At 48.4% G+C, this 17,543-nt stretch overlaps 1 protein-coding gene and 1 long non-coding RNA gene across 3 annotated transcripts in view; one reads left to right on the top strand and one right to left on the bottom strand.

Annotated features, from left to right (window-relative positions):
* LOC125699635 (uncharacterized) overlaps positions 1-13,628 on the top strand; it is a 24,299-nt gene extending 10,671 nt beyond the window's left edge. Inside the window, exon 4 of the long non-coding RNA XR_007379635.1 lies at positions 9,818-13,628. This is a non-coding gene — a long non-coding RNA (uncharacterized LOC125699635). The remainder of the gene's footprint in view (positions 1-9,817) is intronic.
* LPAR4 (lysophosphatidic acid receptor 4) lies at positions 4,333-17,543 on the bottom strand. 2 transcript variants are annotated; one of them, XM_048959342.1, is made up of 2 exons: positions 17,146-17,543; positions 4,333-6,934 (listed from the first exon to the last, which is right to left on the bottom strand). In XM_048959342.1, exon 2 carries the CDS (start codon positions 6,779-6,781, stop codon positions 5,735-5,737), a length of 1,047 nt encoding a protein of 348 aa, XP_048815299.1. In that variant the 5' UTR covers positions 6,782-6,934; positions 17,146-17,543; the 3' UTR covers positions 4,333-5,734. The 2 variants fall into 2 exon arrangements, with proteins under 2 accessions (XP_048815299.1, XP_048815300.1); XM_048959343.1 differs by lacking the exon at positions 17,146-17,543 and adding an exon at positions 16,339-16,639.

Below are 17,543 nucleotides of genomic sequence, written 5' to 3'. Positions count from 1 at the left end.
GATAACTTTAAAGGATGCTTTTAACAGCACTGCTTATTTCTTTCCCATGGGCACGCTGCTGTATCAGCAGAAGGTGCTTCGATGGTACAAGAGCTGAAGTGCAAAACCAAACAAGTTGAGATAGCAAAGTGAAATAACAGAGCACGAGTTGGGCTCTGCAGTGAGGAAGGCAGTTGTTTGCTGGGGGGGATGCAGTATCTCAGAAGCTGTGGGTGTACAACCACTAGAAAAAGCATCTTCCCATGGTGTGGTTTTAGGGAATTCTCCACGTGTGCTGGATGTAGTCACTTTCCCAGGAGGTCTGCAGAAAACCTTCAGTTTAAGCATTATGCCAGCTGATGTGTATTTATAGAAGCTGGGAATAAATGAGCACACTTGCATGTACTGTTTTTCCAGATAAGACTTTCCTGCTTTGCTATACGCACACGTTTATACAAGAGCAAGCAGTGCAGAACATGCATTGTTGTTCATTTCTGTACAATATTTACCTTGGTTAAATCCAGCAAGCAGAGAGGAGTCAGCACAGGGCTTTCTTAGGTACCTGATAGTGAAATATTTGGGATAACCTGCACACAGTGACCCTAAGGACACACTGCCTCACTCCCTCCTTGTCCCAGTGTTTGAGAGCCTGCTTTTGCATGGGAGAGGTGCAATGTAAGAGTTGAGGGCAGCCAGCAGTGTTGTTATTTTTAAAAGAAACAGCATTTTCTGCAGAAAAACAGGAATTGTGCGATCCTTTTCCTTGTTGTGAAATGAGAGCAAAATCACTGCGTTTAATGATGAGCTTAAGGCGAGTTGCCTGCTGTCTGTCTCCCTTTCTGCTGACCTGCAGGGTGCAGCAGCCTGCCCAGCACGAGGCTCTGCTTGGGGCTGCATTGGCTCTGCATGGCAGCTTTGCTTCTGTCGGTGCAAGCTCACTGCACGTGGCACCCCCAGCAAAAGCACCGTGAGGGGCAGGAGCAGCCCTTACTGACACATACGAATGTTTGCAGAGCAAGCAAGAAGATTCCAGCGGCAGAGATCGGTATCTGGAGGCAATAACTTGGTTGCTGTTGTGAGAAGTAAATGTTCTGCACAGATCTTTCTCACTTGTGAGGCTCTGGTTTGCGTGCATTGTTGAGTCTGTCATAAGGTTAACTTTCCAAACGTGACACCTCTGCAGTGCAACACCTTGTGGTATTTGGAGCTGAGCCAGAGACCCAGCGTACCACTTGCACCCAGATGGGGCTCACAGGTGAGCCTGAGGTCAGCACTCAAGGCCAACATCAGCGTTAGATGGGGAGAAACAGGGTTGGGACTTGTAATCTTGCACAGAATAGCTGTGCCCCTTAATGCTGAGCAGCATAATCTGCTTACAGCAACAAGGGCTGTTGTGTTTGCTGCCCTTAAATCACACCCCAAGGACAGTTTGCAGCTGCAGGGAAGTCTTGGGGTCACTGTATGCTGGGGGGGGACGACAGCACTGTGCCAGCAGGATGGCTGCCTCTGTGCAGCTCCCCACGGCTCACCCTGTTTGCTTGGGCTTTGCAGTCTGCAGCGCCGATGGTTTGAGCATCTCTGTGGCGTGTTGTGGAAACACTCCTCTCCAGCACCCTGCTCCTCCCGAGTGTTTTTCTCTCCAAACAGAGCTCTGTGTAAGTGCTCTTTCACAGCAGTGTTGTTTGTTGCTGTTCCCTGTTCTGAGACAGTGTTTCCAAGATGGTCATTTCCTGCCTGTTTTACAGCAAATTCTCCTGCTGAGAGACACGGAGCGGCACTGGGGGTTGAGTAGGGACAGCAGTCTTCAAGGAGGTTGCCAGAGTTGTAGTGCAGTGCCACCGGGGTGAAAGGTCCCTCGCTCCTTTACCTGCAGTTGGTCAGAGGGGAGGTGTGAGCGGTGCGTGCAGAGCGGTGAGGCCCAATGTGCCCCTGCAGCATCATGGGGACAGCTTCATAAAGCCCTGGGGGTGTTTGTGGAAGGACCCAGAGGCAGAACCCACACAGCAGGGCTGTGATGGGCACCGAGGAGGAACAGCTTTGTTCGCTGAGGAGCAGAGACTTCTCATCCTTCTCGCTTGCACAAGCAGCCAGTGCACAACCTCTGTGTGACTTGTGCTGCATTCTTGCCTTTGCATTTCATAGATTGGAGCCTGAGTAATTCACACTACAAAGCTGAAAGGATTTATGCTGTCACACGAACGCTGGGCACCTTTTATCTGATGCAGAGCCTGTTGTGTTACCAGGAAGCCCTACTATGGGAAGAGACCAGTGGTGGCTGTCATACAAAGCCCTTCTTCCTTATGCCATGACAACCACCATGAAAACTCAAACCAGCACATCGTGGTGCATAGATGTACATATGAAGAGATGAGTTTGGGCAGAAATTGCTTTTCGGGGCTTCAGCTTCCCAACAGAGCAGAGCAATCTGGTGAGCTTGCAGCAAACAAATCACATGAGGAAGGTGGAGGGACAGGAAAACTGCGCTGGCAGGCAGCGGTGGAACCCTTGGCTAATGCTGTATGTTCAGCATCTGAGAGGGCTGCTGCATCCTGTCTCCCCACTCCAGCTAGATAAGGCACTAATTTCTCATTAATTTGAGTTTTGCTTTGGAACTCGCACTTCTGGTGCGTGCTGCTTGCTGACAGCAGCCTTTTGTTAGGCAGCAGAAAGAACACCTCATGTTAGCCAGAAAAACTGTGAATCCACTTTTCATTTACCACCATCATTCCTTCCAGCCTGGCTTTACCAGCCTCTGAGAAGTGATTTTTTTCTCTCTGAATGCCTAATTGGTTATTTATACATAAAACACAGAGCGTTTGCTCGGTATTCCTGATCTAGAAAAAAATTAGTCAAGAACTGTCCTACCAGATGTGAGTGTCAGTCAACATCTGATCTCCATATAATTTATAAGGCATTAAATTACAAAATAATGAATCTTTTCAGTTAGCATTTTGGCACATGATGACAGTGTTACGTTTTATGTGAGAATATTGACCGCAGCTCTCGCCCCATAAAACTGCAAACAGGGATTTGTAAGCATTGGCACTGGTTTCCCTTAGAAAAAGACACCCATTATGCTCGGGTTACAGTTAAGCTATGTATGCGCAGCCTGGAGGTTGTCCAGTCACACACAGTTCTTCCCCCCTCTCTTTTAATGTTTCCTTAAGAAGGCGAGACAGTGGTTTCTGGGCTGGATGTTTTTTCCCCTGGATTTTGCTGCAGGAAGGCAGAGGAGCAGAAGCTGCTCCAGGATTCCCACAAGTGATGTTTGCTGTCAGTCCTGTTCTGCCCCTGTTTGGCCTGGAGTGATGGGTGAGAGCAGGTCCTGCCCACAAAGCCCCCAGCCCCTGAGCAGTGTGAGAATCCCAGCTTTCTGCATCTTCCTTGCAAGCTGTGAAGGTTTGCAAGCTGATGAATGAAGGGTGCCCACTGAGATCAAGTTAGCATGGAACCCAGCTTCAGTCTGTGTAAAAAAGAAGAAAAGGTGGTTTCTTTTGCACTGGAGACAAGCATTTGTTTATGTGCCACGTATTTTACCCATCAACAGAGTGAAATGCACTTTCAGTACCGCACCTTCAGCTTTTTAGTGGTTCTTTCTGCTTGTACTCTTTCTCTTCTGTCCCTATGAATTGAGCACTCCTCTCAACTCTACTGAGAGCTCTACTGAGCTCCACTTCCAACTGGTGGTTAATGGCAGGGCAGTGTGCTGGGATGTGTCCCAGCTGTCACCCACCTCAGCCCCTTCCTTCCCCCGGCAGCGCTGTGAGCTGGGCATGGACAACTGTTTCTCCATTGCAGCCTCTTGTCTCGCTTGGCATTTCGGACACAAATTATGGTAGCAACTCCTCTGAAATAGCTACATGTCATGGAAAGTGCTGAAACGGGTTCCTCAGCCAAAGGAAATGCAATTCTTAAAGCGTTTTAAATGAACAGTGTGGACTGCATGGGATGGGATGGAGAGAAAGGAGCGTGGCAGCTCTCTTGGCACAAGATGTGCTGAATTACAGGGGCGTGTTTGTGGGGTTAGAGAGGAACACTGATCTGCAGGAGGAGGAAGGTGAGAACAAAGCTAATGTTCAAGTCAGACATTGGGGTCTTGCCCTCCTGTAAGGAGCAGTAGGTAAGTGACAGCCCTGCGAGTGCTGGAGCAGTGACCTCTAGGGCCCACCTTGGCCTTGGTGGACAATGGGGTATTTTTCATTTGAAGTCAATGCATTGCTAAATTAACATTCCTGTCAAAGCAAAACATTTTTCTTCTAGTGTGCCAGAAAATGGATTGCTTGTAAGCTGTCGTAATGCTGCTGTAGCTCAGTATCTCATCAGCTTTGATCAGAGTGAAGATAAATGGCTACATAGAAAACACCCATTCATTTATTATTTTGCCTTTTTTTTTTCTTTTCTGTTGTATCCTGACAAGTAGCTTGATGCTACACTGTGGAAAATGTAGGTTTTACAGATCTAAGAGGTAATAACTTCATTCTTAATGTTTAGGTGGTATGAATTGGCCTATTTAGCTCAGGATAGCTTGAAACAGCAGCTGGAGAAATGAATTATCTCGTAAAACAACAACGTGTACAGGTAGTTAATTTTCCACATATATTTATATAATCTATTTCTATAAAAGGAAATGCAGGATATGTAATAAATTAATTGCAAAACAAGGAAACATTGTGGTAATGAGGAGAAGAGTGTGGCCAACTCGTTGAACTTCTTCTGGAGTTACTTTGAGATCTTTTAGTTTAATTAGTTGAGTGTACAGCAAAAATCCAGCAGGCAATTACCGACAAGATCTTCTGTTAATTGGATGTCCTCTGTTAATTGGATGCTCTGACACCAATTGTCTGTATCCAAATGCTCTTTCACAAGGGCGGCACTCCAGGGTTCTTCAGCCTCACAGTGTGGAGGAGCCTCTCACATTGGAGAGGTTTGGGCTGGTGAGAGCTGTGGGGTTCCAGGCCCTTTCCTTCAGCTGACTTACCAGAAACAGTCTCATAATCTCCTGGGACACAAAAGCCCAGGTAACAGAGCAGTAATGTGCTCCTAAGTGACATCTCTAGGGAGAGTTACAAATAAATTAAGAGACAGCTTAGTCTTACAGAATGAAACTTACTTTGAAACCGCATCATTAATTACCTTTTAGCTTTTTTTCATATCACCAAGCAACTGATCTACCTACTTTCAAAAGAATTACGTACGCTCCAAACCTTTCCACACAGTAAACTTAACGTGGCTGTATCTAGTAAAGCTGGGATGCATATACTCTTGCAGTGAAATAAGGAAAAGCCCAAAGCCTTTATTATACCTTTTTAAGCAAACATACATATTGTGTGAAGTTACTGAGTTAACATACGATGATGCGTTTCCAGAAGGCGTGAAATACTGGCAGATATCTCTAAGAAAAATTAAACTTGGTATTTCCCAACTGGTCCCATGTCAACCACTGGGGAGAAGAAATGCCAAATGTTGGCATGTTCTGCATGTTCTGATTAAGGAATCTGTTCTGTTCCCTCCTTTGCTGGTGCATATGTTGTCACTCAGCCATTCTAACGAGTGCCATCAGGACTTTTCTATTTTGTGTTCAGCTATCGCATTCGGTGGGACCGTCCCACCACAGGAACTTACCTACCTGTGCAGTTATTCCCCAGTGACTTTTATTCACTAGCAGTGTGTGAGAACCCATGTGCTCTCAAAGAACTGTTTCATGCCTGGCGTTAATCAAATGGTAATGGGGGATAAGGCGTGTGTCAACGTGGCACTAGAAGTGAGATTCAGAGGTTGGATCTCCCCCATTTGTAATGGCCTGGTCACTTATTTCATCCTGCTGTGCTGGTAGAGCAGTCTTTGTTAGAGGGGTCTCAGTCTTGAAAAGGGAGTCCATTTTTATCTGGGTCTTTATGTTGAAAGACTTCTGGAAGGATTCTGATGTGAAGTAATAGATGAACGGGTCAAAGCAGCAGTTCATGGTTGCAATGCACAATGTGATTGGGTACATGGTCCGTGCAAACCTCTCCAAGGAGCAGTTTGCTATCGCCTGGGACCGCACGAGAGCGTACAGGAAGAGTATGGAGTTATAAGGCACGAAGCACACGACAAAAATGGCCACGTGCACAATGATCATCTTCAATACTTTCTCTTTGTTTGTCCCGATCTGAGACAAGGTGGCAGGTTTCCGGAGAGTCCTGAGAACTAAGGAAGAGCACGTGAGGTTGAGTAGCAAAGGAATGATGAACCCCACCACCTCAATAAATATAGTGATCTTAGACAAATAGGTTTTCCAGATACGTTTGGAAAAGCCTTCGAAACAGGTGGTGCTGGTGTTGGAAACATTGGTTGTGGAGAACAACGAGGCTGAGATTCCACCGCTGAGGACCAGTATCCAAACACCAGCACAGACTATGGCTGAATTTCTTCTGGTCCTAATGGTACGGGATCGGAACGGATAGACGATTGCAAGGAAGCGGTCAACGCTGATGCAGGTGAGGAACAGCATGCTCCCATAGATGTTGGTGAGAAACGCCGTCCCAGATATCTTGCACAGGCTATCTCCAAAAGGCCAATGCCTGTTGAAGTTATAAAAGATTTTAAAAGGCAAAGTGAACACAAACAGCAGATCTGAAACCGCCAGGTTTGTCATGAAGATGGCCGTTTCGCTCCGCATCTTCATCCGGCAGCAGAAAACAAAGAGGGAAGCGCAGTTAGTGATCAGACCGAGGATGAAGACCACGCTGTACACGGCTCCATACAAGTTGTACTTAAAGGAATCATCTGTCAAACAGGTATGGTTGTTGCTGTGGTTTCCCATGCCAAGTCTGTGGTGTGCTTCCGAAGAGTGTCAAAGTCTACTTCAGTGCCATCCATAAAATAAGGCAGTCACCTCTTTTCTTCCTGATGAAACGCATTCCAGGAAGGTTGCTTGAATCCTTGCTACCATGTCCTCATTGTGCATCCTTTCATCCTAAAAGGGGAGAGAAATAAAAGCCATCAGTTTTGCCATCTATTGTCACCCTGCATGTCTGTGCTAGAGAGTATTTGCGCTTTCCTTTCCAATCGTTCACACAGGACCAGTGATCAGTTTACAGCCAATCTTTATAAATTGTTATGAATTCCACTATTACTGGAACTTATCAAAGCTGGACACAGCAGTTTCTGCACTTGGTTTTGCTTTGCTCCCCTGCCTTCCTCTTGGAAGGAGAGTGACAGCCAATTCCAATGTTCCACCTGGAAAGGCTTTTCCTTAAAATCTGAGATGGATTTGACCCACTCTGTTTGGAGAGACATCATGGGCTGCAATATTCAGGCTGCTGTTTGATTCTACACCCAGGCCACTGCTCATCTAAGCATGTGACAAGAGCAGAAAGGAGCTGAGAATGTCAGTGCTTACTCCGAACTGTGCAGGAATGAAGCTTCTATGGTTTTGCAACTTCTTTAAATGAACAAACATTAAGAACCTGGACTGACAAAGTGCTCTTTTGCCTTTTTTCTACCTGAAAGTAGGAGCGTTTTGTGCAGGTATTTCGAAGTGCAGAACTGAAATGTTGTACTTCAGAAACATTTTGCACAGAGCACTTTCCAAGGCGAGGCGATGCTTGCTCCTTGGGAAAATGTTGGGGTTTCCATTCTGCAATTTTTCTGCAAAAGTGACATTATTTACTAAAAGGATTTTGTTTTAAAGCACAAAATGCTTTGCAAAAAGGACTCCTCTCTAAGCTGCACTGACAACTTCATTTTGTTTCTCTTCCTTGTCACCTTTCTGAACTTGAAATCTGGGAAATCCCATGAGCTGCACTCCTGTAGGACTCTATCCCAATTCAGTCCGCTCTGGGGAAGTGTGCAGTTGAAATCAGCATGTTATTTGTTGGAAGTAAGAGCTTTCTGAACCATCTTGGTGTTATCCTCCTGGGACAATGCCAAGTGTTGGAGGCCTGTGAGCAGAAGCAATGGGGAAATCTCATTAACCAGCATGAGAAGGGCTTGTGGGCTGGGATGGGGGCATGCCTTGGTGGTGTGAAGCTGGGTAACCAGGGTGGGGACCTTTGACTTGTTAAACACAGCAAACTGAATCCAAAACAGTTTGTCACCCTTTTGTAATTTGTAATCTAGGAAACGTCTTAGTAACTGCAGCTATTGAGTAACTTGGAGATGAAACCATTGTGAACTGTAGGACCTGTTCCAGAAAGTGATTGATAACGTGTTACAACAGCAAACACATAACTGAGCAGGCTGGTGTTAAAGGTTGGAATGGCAACGGTGTAAACAAACAAACGGAGGGAGAAAGCATGGAATTGAGACCATTGAAGATGCAAACAGATCAAAATCAAATGTTTTCCATATGTTTCTCCTACCAAACTCACGCTAACAATAGTTCCTGCGTGCTGTCAGTGAGCCAGCTGCTGAACTGCCAGCTGTGGAGGGATGCAGCACGGACTGGCTGTGCTCACAGCCTGGCAGCTCGGGGCTCGCTGTGTGCTATGAGCAGCATCCTGCCCAGAGACAAGTGGGGTGTGAAGCCAGGAAGGGAGGATCCCTTGATTTCACTCATCAGATGGCTTTGGGCAGCTTCAAGCTTTTTGGTGTCCCATAAAATGACTTAGGACCATTGCATGGGAGGTTTCTTGCCTGCTGCTCTGTGCTGTGCTGCTGTCCTGCTGCGTTTGCTCTGCATACCTCGAGCTCCCTGAGCTGTTGTTTCCATAGATGGCATTGGTACACACCTCAAATTCAGCAAACCTTCCCTCCTTTCGTGTGGATTTTGTGTTATGCATTTGCAATGATAACAATATCCTGCCTTAGCAGATACTCAAATCAGGGGTAGATGTGCCTTTATCTGATCGCAGCTGACTGTGTGACAATGAGAAATGAGATGAAACGAGATAAAAGCCCACAGTGAGGCTTTCCTTCATGCATGCGTGGACTGACAGCAGGAGTGGGCTGTGCAGGGGAGCAGCGTGATCTGAGGCCCTATGGGCTTCTGCACTCATCTCAGCCTTTTTCCTCCTAACTTATGGCTAAATGAACATCATTGTGAAATGACTTAAGAAAACAAACACTTAAAATTGCTATGAGAAGGGCAGTAACATTTCAACAGTGCACTTTTTTTATTTTATTTTTTTTTAAATGCATGGTAATCTAAACAAGCAGAGTCTCACCTAGCAGTTGAAATGCTTCTTGGCAAGAACTTAGCTGTATTCAAGAGCAAACATTAGCTCCAACAGGAATACTTGTGCCTCTTAGTTCCAACCTCAGCTTAACACATTAAATAACTCGTCCAGTAATGAAAGAGGCAGTGTGTTATCTCCATCAAGAGCAAGTTTGCTGAAGTGTAACCTCTATGGCACCTCTTCTCCTGCTGTGTGCAAAACCCAGGTGTGCTGGGCTCCAGGTCTGAGAGAGGTTTGAGGCTCGCTGGGTGCCTGCACAGGGCTGTGCTGGGGTTGGGTGGAAGCTCTGCTTTGCATTCTGTGCACACACTGCGGGATTTTGGCTGCTCCTCAAAGCACAGCTGGGTGCAGCAGGTTTAAAAGACAGCTTTGAAATCCTTACCTTCACTGCTGGCGTATGTGGTCCCTGCCAGCAGCCTGACCCAGATGCTTAGAGCACAGGAGAAAAGGAGCTCCATCAGCTGGTTATTTTTCCTTGCTCTGCATCAGACGACCACAGGGACAAATACAGCTTCTCTGCTGTATAAGAACTGCCTGCCAGCAATTGTCCAGCCAGGTTATGGTCTTGGAAATATAAGCGTGTGTTGTTTACCTACCTATCCCTGCAGGGTTTAAACAAGCTGACAAGCTGCTTTCAGACTGAGCCATGTGCTTTAAATTCTGCATTTTTTGCTCCACAGGTTTGGTTTTCTGGATGTAAGACGCTCTGCTTCCTTTTCACCAAGGATTAAAGCAACAGGATGCTCTTCATGTGCATCACATTCACTACTGCTGCTTTGCTGGGAGAACTGGTGGTGTTAAAGGCTGAGTTGAGTATGAAGGCTCTTCCAATGCGTCGTTCAGTCAGCTCAAAGCTTTAATTGCTGTGCCTAAAATGGGCTCTGTGGGTGAGGGAAGGGTTGTGTCAAGCTGTCAGGAGTGGCACCATCACGGAATGCACAGCCTGGCTCATGTGGGGATGTTATCAATATTTCCTCTTGTAGAGGGGATGATACAGCAAACCCAGAGCAGCTGTCCGTCGCATAACCCCCTTATTCTCATACAAAGTGGGGTTCAGGGTTTGCTCACATCTGCCTTCTGCTGCAGAATCCCTGCCTTTTGCATACTAAAAACAAAGGAGACCTATGCCTTCCTTCCCTTGGCACACAGCTATCCTATCCTGTTTGGGGTTCTTTTGTTTCTGCCTCCTTGCACACCAAGAAGTCTTCAAAGCATCAGCAGGATTCTGAGCAACCACTGCTTTCGTTCTTTTAGGTTTGTTTGTTGTTTTGTACAGCAAATACCTTCAGGTAAACTTTGTAAAACCCTACTTATAGTTCCATTAAGGCCATTCCTTCTCCTTTCGCACTCGTCTCATTCTGCGTGCTTCTGTCAAATGGAGGTCAGCAAAACGGCAGTGTGAAATTTGGGACTGACTTTTTGGATCTCCATGTTTTCTCCTCTGTGGTTTTAATAGGAGATACCAGAGGCAACACTGATCTGTGGAAGATGTTGGGCACCCCGTGTGCTCTCATATCCATAGCTGAGCACTGCAGAGCCGTTTTGTCACCGTAAGTGGAAACGTTTCAAACCTGAAGGACCTTTTTGTTTTGTCTAGAAATCCCTCTAGATCGTGGCAGCACTTGCTGTGTTTTGATACCAGCTCAGCCTCTCATTGGAAATAAGTGTTCCACACATGCTTTATGCCTTCCCTTGAAAAGAACCACATTCATCAGAGAATTTATATCCCCTTTATCTGGGTGGTACAGTCACTGTATGGGATGGTTTGGTTAAGTCTGTGTAATTACTGAGGTTGGTGACCTCCAACACCATCCAGTCCTAATGTCCACCCAGCCATAAGGCCATAGGACTTATTCCAGTCCATTTATAGGTACTGTATGGGGGTGAGATACACCACAACTGTGTTAAGTGTGAAATATATGGATAGAAACAGCCGTTTTCTAGCTGCAGAGGCCATCACTTGTGATAATTCTATAGCAACACTACTGGGCAATCATGCCACCAAAATGGTTAGCTCTGAAGGCATACAAATATTAATTTGAAAACTACAACAAGTGAATTCAAAGCAAGTGAAGCAGCAGTGAAACGCAGCAGTGCTGTCTCGCGCTGAGCTCCAACTGCTCTGCTGCCTGCAATATCTGCAACCACAGCAGGATCCTGGCTTCCCAGTCCTGTCTCCTTTCAGCAGAAGCTTTGCTGGTTAGCTGTGCACGTGAGGAGAACTCTGTGAGCGTTAACTGGAAGGAGTTTCTGGGGAATCTATTTGCTGTCTTTGTGAAGCTCCATCCCCCTGTTCCCCTCGGTGTGGGCTCATGGCATGCTGTGATGTGACAGGTGCCATTGGCAGGCCCCACTGCAGCACCATCTGCTCGGTGATGGGGCACCACGTTCAGGTCTGGTTTCTGAGCTGAGCAGCCTGCAGGGCTGCTTTGAACTCTCCATCCTCCCCAGCACCTCCGGTAGTCTGATGTACCCCGTGCTAAGGTGGGAGCAGGAGGAAGGTTGGGTTTGGCAATGGGAGGCAGCAGCTGTCTGTAAGCACCGCGCTGCTGCCTGCATGAAGTGAGGAAGGCAGAAATGCTTTCGTTTCTTTTGTTGTGTCTGGCAACGGTAGGAAAGAATTAGATTGAAGTGTGAACTACAGGTCGGTAGGCTTCTGTAGCTTCCAAGGGCCATTCTTTCCTGGGTTAATCTGTCAGAGCAAATGCCTCAGTTGTGCTGGGTGAAAAGAGGATGATGTTTGATGATTAGCACAGAAGGTGGGCAGCAAGGCTCTTATTCATGGCTCTGACACTCACAGTGCCAGGGTCTTCAATGGCAGCGTTACCCCCATTTCCCAGCACTCCTGTTGGCTCAGTGACACCTCCCACACTGGGATCCTTTCAGTCCATTGGCTTTCTCCATCCGCTTTCCCACTCCTCTTCAGCAGAAGACAGGCAGAGCTCTGCAGTGCCAGCATGGTGTTTCCCACTTCTGTGGCTCCCTCCTCCCACCAGCGGGCAGCCCCAGCCCTCCCCATTCCCCAGGAGGACCCCAGTTTTACTCCTCCCAGAGATGGAGCTGGGAGGTGGAAACTGGAGCCTATTGGACCTCATCCTCACGGCACTCTCCTTTTTCCCTCTTTTTTTCTCTTCTTTTAATTGCTCAGCACCGCCGTTGTCTCCTCACTGTCCTTTGAGACCTACAAAGCATTTCCTGCTCGTGGTCACTTCTCTGTGCTGTATCTGTTTTGTGTTGAGCTAATTAAAATGTTTCCTTCTGCAGAGCACGGTGAACTGCCTTACCCCGTATCCAGACGCTGATCCTCGGGGCATGACTCTCTTTTTGTTTTCACTGAGAATGTCTGTCTTCATTTACATCACCCGTTTAACCCTTGCAGTGCCGTGGCCTTCCGAGGGCCTGGCCCACAGCCCAGAAATGGTGGGATTCACCCCACGCTTCTCAGCAAAGTCTGTGTTATTTTACTCTTGTAAGAGGAACAGTTTTGCTCGCAAGGAAACCTTAGGCTGATGATGGAGGACTGTAGGAATGCTGCTCTTTGGACTCTTGATCTCCCCTTAGCAAGAGGCTCATGCTTTAATAGAATTGCTAGGTGCAGTGGAGAGCGTGGTAAAGAGGCTTAGATATGAGGAAAACCTTGATGAGAAGCTGTGTTGCCCTCTGGGTCAATGCTTGGAGATTCACAGGTTGTTTTCACTCAGAAGCAGAAGGTGGTGCTGGAGGTGGCTGTGCCTTTGATGCAGCCCTGTTTATTTACAAAGCGTGGTTAAGGGAAAAAAAAGAAGAGTCCTGTTTCCCTGAATCCAACAACGGGACTCGGTTTAGTTGCTTACGCTTCCAGAATGCCTTCCAGTCAGCACCCAGCCCCACAGCTTCCTTTCTTTGCCTTTGGACACCACTTGCAGTGCTCCCAGCTGCCCTCCCTGGCCCTGCAGCATGAAGCCCTCCTTTCACCCCGTGCCATGCCCACTGTCTTGCTCTGCACTGCTTCCTCCGCACTCCCTTTGCTCAAAGCACTGTTGAACGTTCACCTCTGTTTATCCAAAAAACATGGGCTCTTTTTTTTTCCTTTGCGTGCATTAGCATCAACGTGGCTCATCCAGCTGCCAGCACTGCAGCACAGATGCCTGTTTCAGCTTTTGCAAGCTCAACCTGAGTGCAAGAGCAGCTGATTTCCTTGCAGGTCTGCATCCGTGGGAATTAGCAGGGCAGGAGGCAACCTGTGCATGGCTCTAGTGTGAGGATTTGTGCCCCGCATTCATGTACTGGATGGGGTACATCAAACAGGGCTTTGTTCTCTCTAATTGCATTATTTGGGGTGTGAAGGATGGTTTGAGGCTCCATTCTGACGGCGGGTGCAGGTGGCTGCAGCCTCATCTGCTCCATCCATCCGACTGCCCTTCTCAGCAGCTCACACTGAGCCACCCCTTGGTGTGCAGAGTGAGGCAGCACTGCGTGCAGCCGTGCCACAGTGCTGAGCAATGGAGCAACATGCTGCACCTGTGTGTGGAAATAAACGTGATACCAGCTACAAAGAAGGGCTTCATATTTGGCTAGTAGGTGCATAAGGTGATGTGGAAGCGTGTGATGCACAGAGAGAGAGCAATCTGCTGTGCTGCTATGTTGCTCAAGGCTTAGGGACCAGTCAGTGCCTCTCAATTTCACTTGCTAAGATCAAGAGACCACGTTTTCTACAAAACCAAGCCAAACTGTTACAGATGATTCCGAAACTTTCCTTGCGGTGAGGGTCAACTCAGGCTAATTTGGCTCTGAGGCTGCGTGCATCTTTACCACCTCTTGTGGGACCAAGCTCAGAAGATGGCGCATTAGAGGAAACCTTGCAGAGCCACTGTCTGTTCTTGGGAATACAGAGATCCTCTTTTCAAGGAGAGAATTTGCCTTTTGTACAACGGGCTCCCCTTCCCTGAGACTAAATCAGGTCCTTATTTATGGAGGAGGTGCAATGTGGGAAGGAGCAGAGTCTGTGCGTGCATTTGGCCTGGAAAGACCTCCTGAGGGCTGGATGTGAGCTCCAGAGCTGTCCTCAACCCCCAGCCCCGTGGATGGGGTGGCTCACTGGTGTCTTGCTCGTGACCCTGGGCCATGAGACTGAGACCAGTTATCCACATACAACTGGCCAGCAGCACTCAGACAGCAGTGAATGGAGGTCCAATGATACAGCTCAGGCCAAAGCTAGCTGCAGCCTGTACAGATGCATTAGAAATATCAGCATACAGTGAACATGATCACTGAGAACCTAGTCCATTGACTCAGGAAATCTTACACCTTTCCTACCCAAAGCCATGGGGTTGGACTCCATGGTCTTTATGGTTCCCTTCCCACTCGAGATGGTCTATGATTGTACCCTCCTTTGCTGCTCCCTTTCCCTGGGAGCTGGATGAAGCTTTGGCTGAAACTGCCTTAATTCCTGCTCTCACGTGAGGCTACAGGCAGAAGGAGGGGAACCATCTTACAGCAGGGAGTGCACCCTCCCCTGCTGCAGGCTGCAGGGCCTCGCTGCAGTTAATGGAAGGCACAGTTCTTTCCATTTGCTGTCTCACTGCAACACTCTGCAGTGCAAATGAGTGGATAACAGCATTCAGGCATTGGTTCTGTTTGTCTGTGTCCAAGTACAGTTCATAGAATCATACAATTATTAAGGTTGGATAAAACCTCTAAGATCATCTATTCCAACTGCCTCCTTACCACCAATACTGCCCACTAAACTACATCCCTAAGTACTACACCTTCCCTTTCTTTAAATGCTTCCAGGGCCAGTAACTCCACCATTCCCTGGGCAGCCTGTGCCAGTGCAACACCACTCTTTCTGAGAAGCAGTTCTTCCTCACACCCAACCTGTCCCTCCACATTGCAACTTGAGGCCATTCCCTTTCGTCCTCTAGCTGTTACCTGGGAGCAGAGGCTGATCCCACTTCGACACAACCTCCTTTCAGGAGCTGGAGAGAGCAGATCCACAACTTAAAGAAAGCTTCAAGCTGTAGAGAGCAACTTCCTCTCTCCAGAATCTAATGGCTGATTTCTATCAGCTGCCCTAAGCCCAGCCAGGCAGGAGTCTCATTTTCAGTCTCAAAGGATTAAAATGAAATGCAGCTCAGCTTCCCCCACCCTTCCTCCCTCCCATGTTTTCAGGAGTGTCTTTCGAATTGAATAGGCTTTGAACCCCCTGAAATAGCAAGGTTAGCTTCCTGCCAGTTTTATTTTGGCTTTCAGTAAGGGAAAGAAGATGAAAAAGTGCTATGGGGGGGGAATATCCTTATCACCAACATGTGAACTTTGCACTTCCCATCGCGTGGGTTTTACCATCCTGCTCGGACAGGAGAGCAGTGCTGCAGCACACAATTGTCCCCTCTTAAAGACAGATTAAGGGCTCTCATTTAAAACAAACAACAAAACAATCCTTGCAAACCCTTCTTTATACTGTAAGTCCTACTGCTTCCCAACGGCTGTATCTTTAGATTGTTGTAAGCATGCTACTGAGCATTCATTTCACTCCTGGCAGAGGTATTTTTATCTGCTCAGAGCTGTGCTCGATTTCTTTTTCCTGTGGAATTTTGCCACCGAGTTTAAAAGGAGTCAATTTGAGCCATAAATGGAAGCCAAAGTGAGAAATAAAACGCTGCACTTTTGCAGTATAAGAAATGCAACTCATTTCCTACTTTTTAATATAGCCTATAGGAACCAGGTCTCACAGCACGTGTATCACTGCAAGCTGGAAGCCACCTTTATACACAGCCCTTTCTTCAGCTCATATTCAAGCATTCATACAACCCTGACTTCAAGCATTGAAGCAGAACCCTCGGAATGGCAGATTCACAAATCTGCACCAAACGCCGGGGGGAAGGAAAAGCCCTCAACGTGTCAACTGCAGTGACACGATGGCAATTACGCTGTGACTGAGGACAGCTTCCCCAGCAGCAGTTGGGACACGGAGCTCCTTCACTCGTCCCCAACAGGTCAGAAACGGACAGAAACATTCATTCCTTCCACTCAAATCACAGTACGGCTCTCGGAGGAAGATCCGTCCGACAAAACACGGCTATTCCGCGTTGAAACGCACCGCTCAGCGCCGCCTGCGAGCTTCGTGCCCAGCTTTGTCTGAGCTGGCAGAGTTCAGAAAAGGCCCCAATCATTTCTCGGTGCTGCGATGGGGATGGGGGAAGGCTTTGTGCCGAGCACTTACCGGGTTCGGACCCGTTCCTCGCTGCCGTTCCCCATGGATCCCCTCCGTGCGCTGCAGCCAGCGCCCAGCTATTCCCACGCGGGAGGGCTGCGCGCTCTCGCTGCTAAAACTTCGCCGTTCATCATTAAAATCCGGAGCGCCCGGCAGCTCTCAGCCTCCCTTTGTTCGGAGAGGAAACAGAACTGCTGGGGGCTGCGGCCATCGCGTCTCGGGAAGAACGGGCCCGACGTCTGCGCGGGGGTCTGCGGGCAGCGGGAGCTCTTGGGGGTCTCTATAGGAAAAGCTTTCCATTGGGCAGGGCCGCGGTATAGCAGGCACAGCCCGCCCCGCCCCGCGCCCCCCTCGGGCTGCCCCTCGCTGAGCATCGCGCGGTGGAGAGGGGGGGGGGGGACCGGCACAGCCCGCAGGGCCCCGCGCCGGGGGGGACGCGCCTCGGAGAGCGGCTTCACCTCCTCGGTGCTTCCGATGAAGAGGGGGTGGTGGGAGCGGGGAAAGCAGCGGGAAGCTGCGAGGCAGCCCCAGGCGGAAAGGAAAAAATCTTTCTAAAGGGATTTAGGAAGCCTTGTTGTTTTTGGTCGGGGAAAACTTCTCAAAGAGGTTGCCCGGAGCCCTCCGGAATGTGGTTCCCCAGCAGATTGCTCTCAGAGCCCCAGGTTCTGGCTGGAAAACCTGTAGGCTCTCAAAAACACGGGGACACAGCTACAAGCGCTGCTTTCTGCAGGGAAAGCACCGCTTTCTCGTCGTTCAGCTCTCCCCGGAGCTTCCTTTCAGCAGAACCACTGCCTAAGGCTGTGCTTTATCTCTTACCTTCACTATCAGCCCTCCAGCCAGGACCGGGGATCTCCAAGCAGCAGCAGTGCAGCAGATGGCTGATTTGTCTCGGCCTGTTTGTGCTGCGGAGCAGCCAGTGCCCTTTTATTTCTCTTTCAGCCCTCTCCAGTTCCATAGGGTTGAAATCCTGAGGGCGAGTTTAAAGCCCAGCCTCCCATCTAGCGCGTCCCGCTCGCATTGTGTTTGTCTGTCCTTTTCCTCCGCTCTTCTTGGCCGTTCCCACAGGCAGCCAAGGCCAGTAAACAGCTCATTGTGAGGCTGGAACTAATGTTATTCCTCGGGCTGGTGGCTGATGCAGCGGGCTCTGTCTCGCTTCTGCAGCACGCCCAGCTGCCACGGGCTTTTATCCAGGCGACTCAAATAACTTCCTGAAT

Source organism: Lagopus muta, chromosome 13 (assembly GCF_023343835.1).
Source record: "Lagopus muta isolate bLagMut1 chromosome 13, bLagMut1 primary, whole genome shotgun sequence".
NCBI classification, from domain to species: Eukaryota; Metazoa; Chordata; class Aves; order Galliformes; family Phasianidae; genus Lagopus; species Lagopus muta.
The sequence above is the reverse complement of the archived record's forward strand: the minus strand, read 5'-3'. Positions and strand labels throughout refer to the sequence as shown.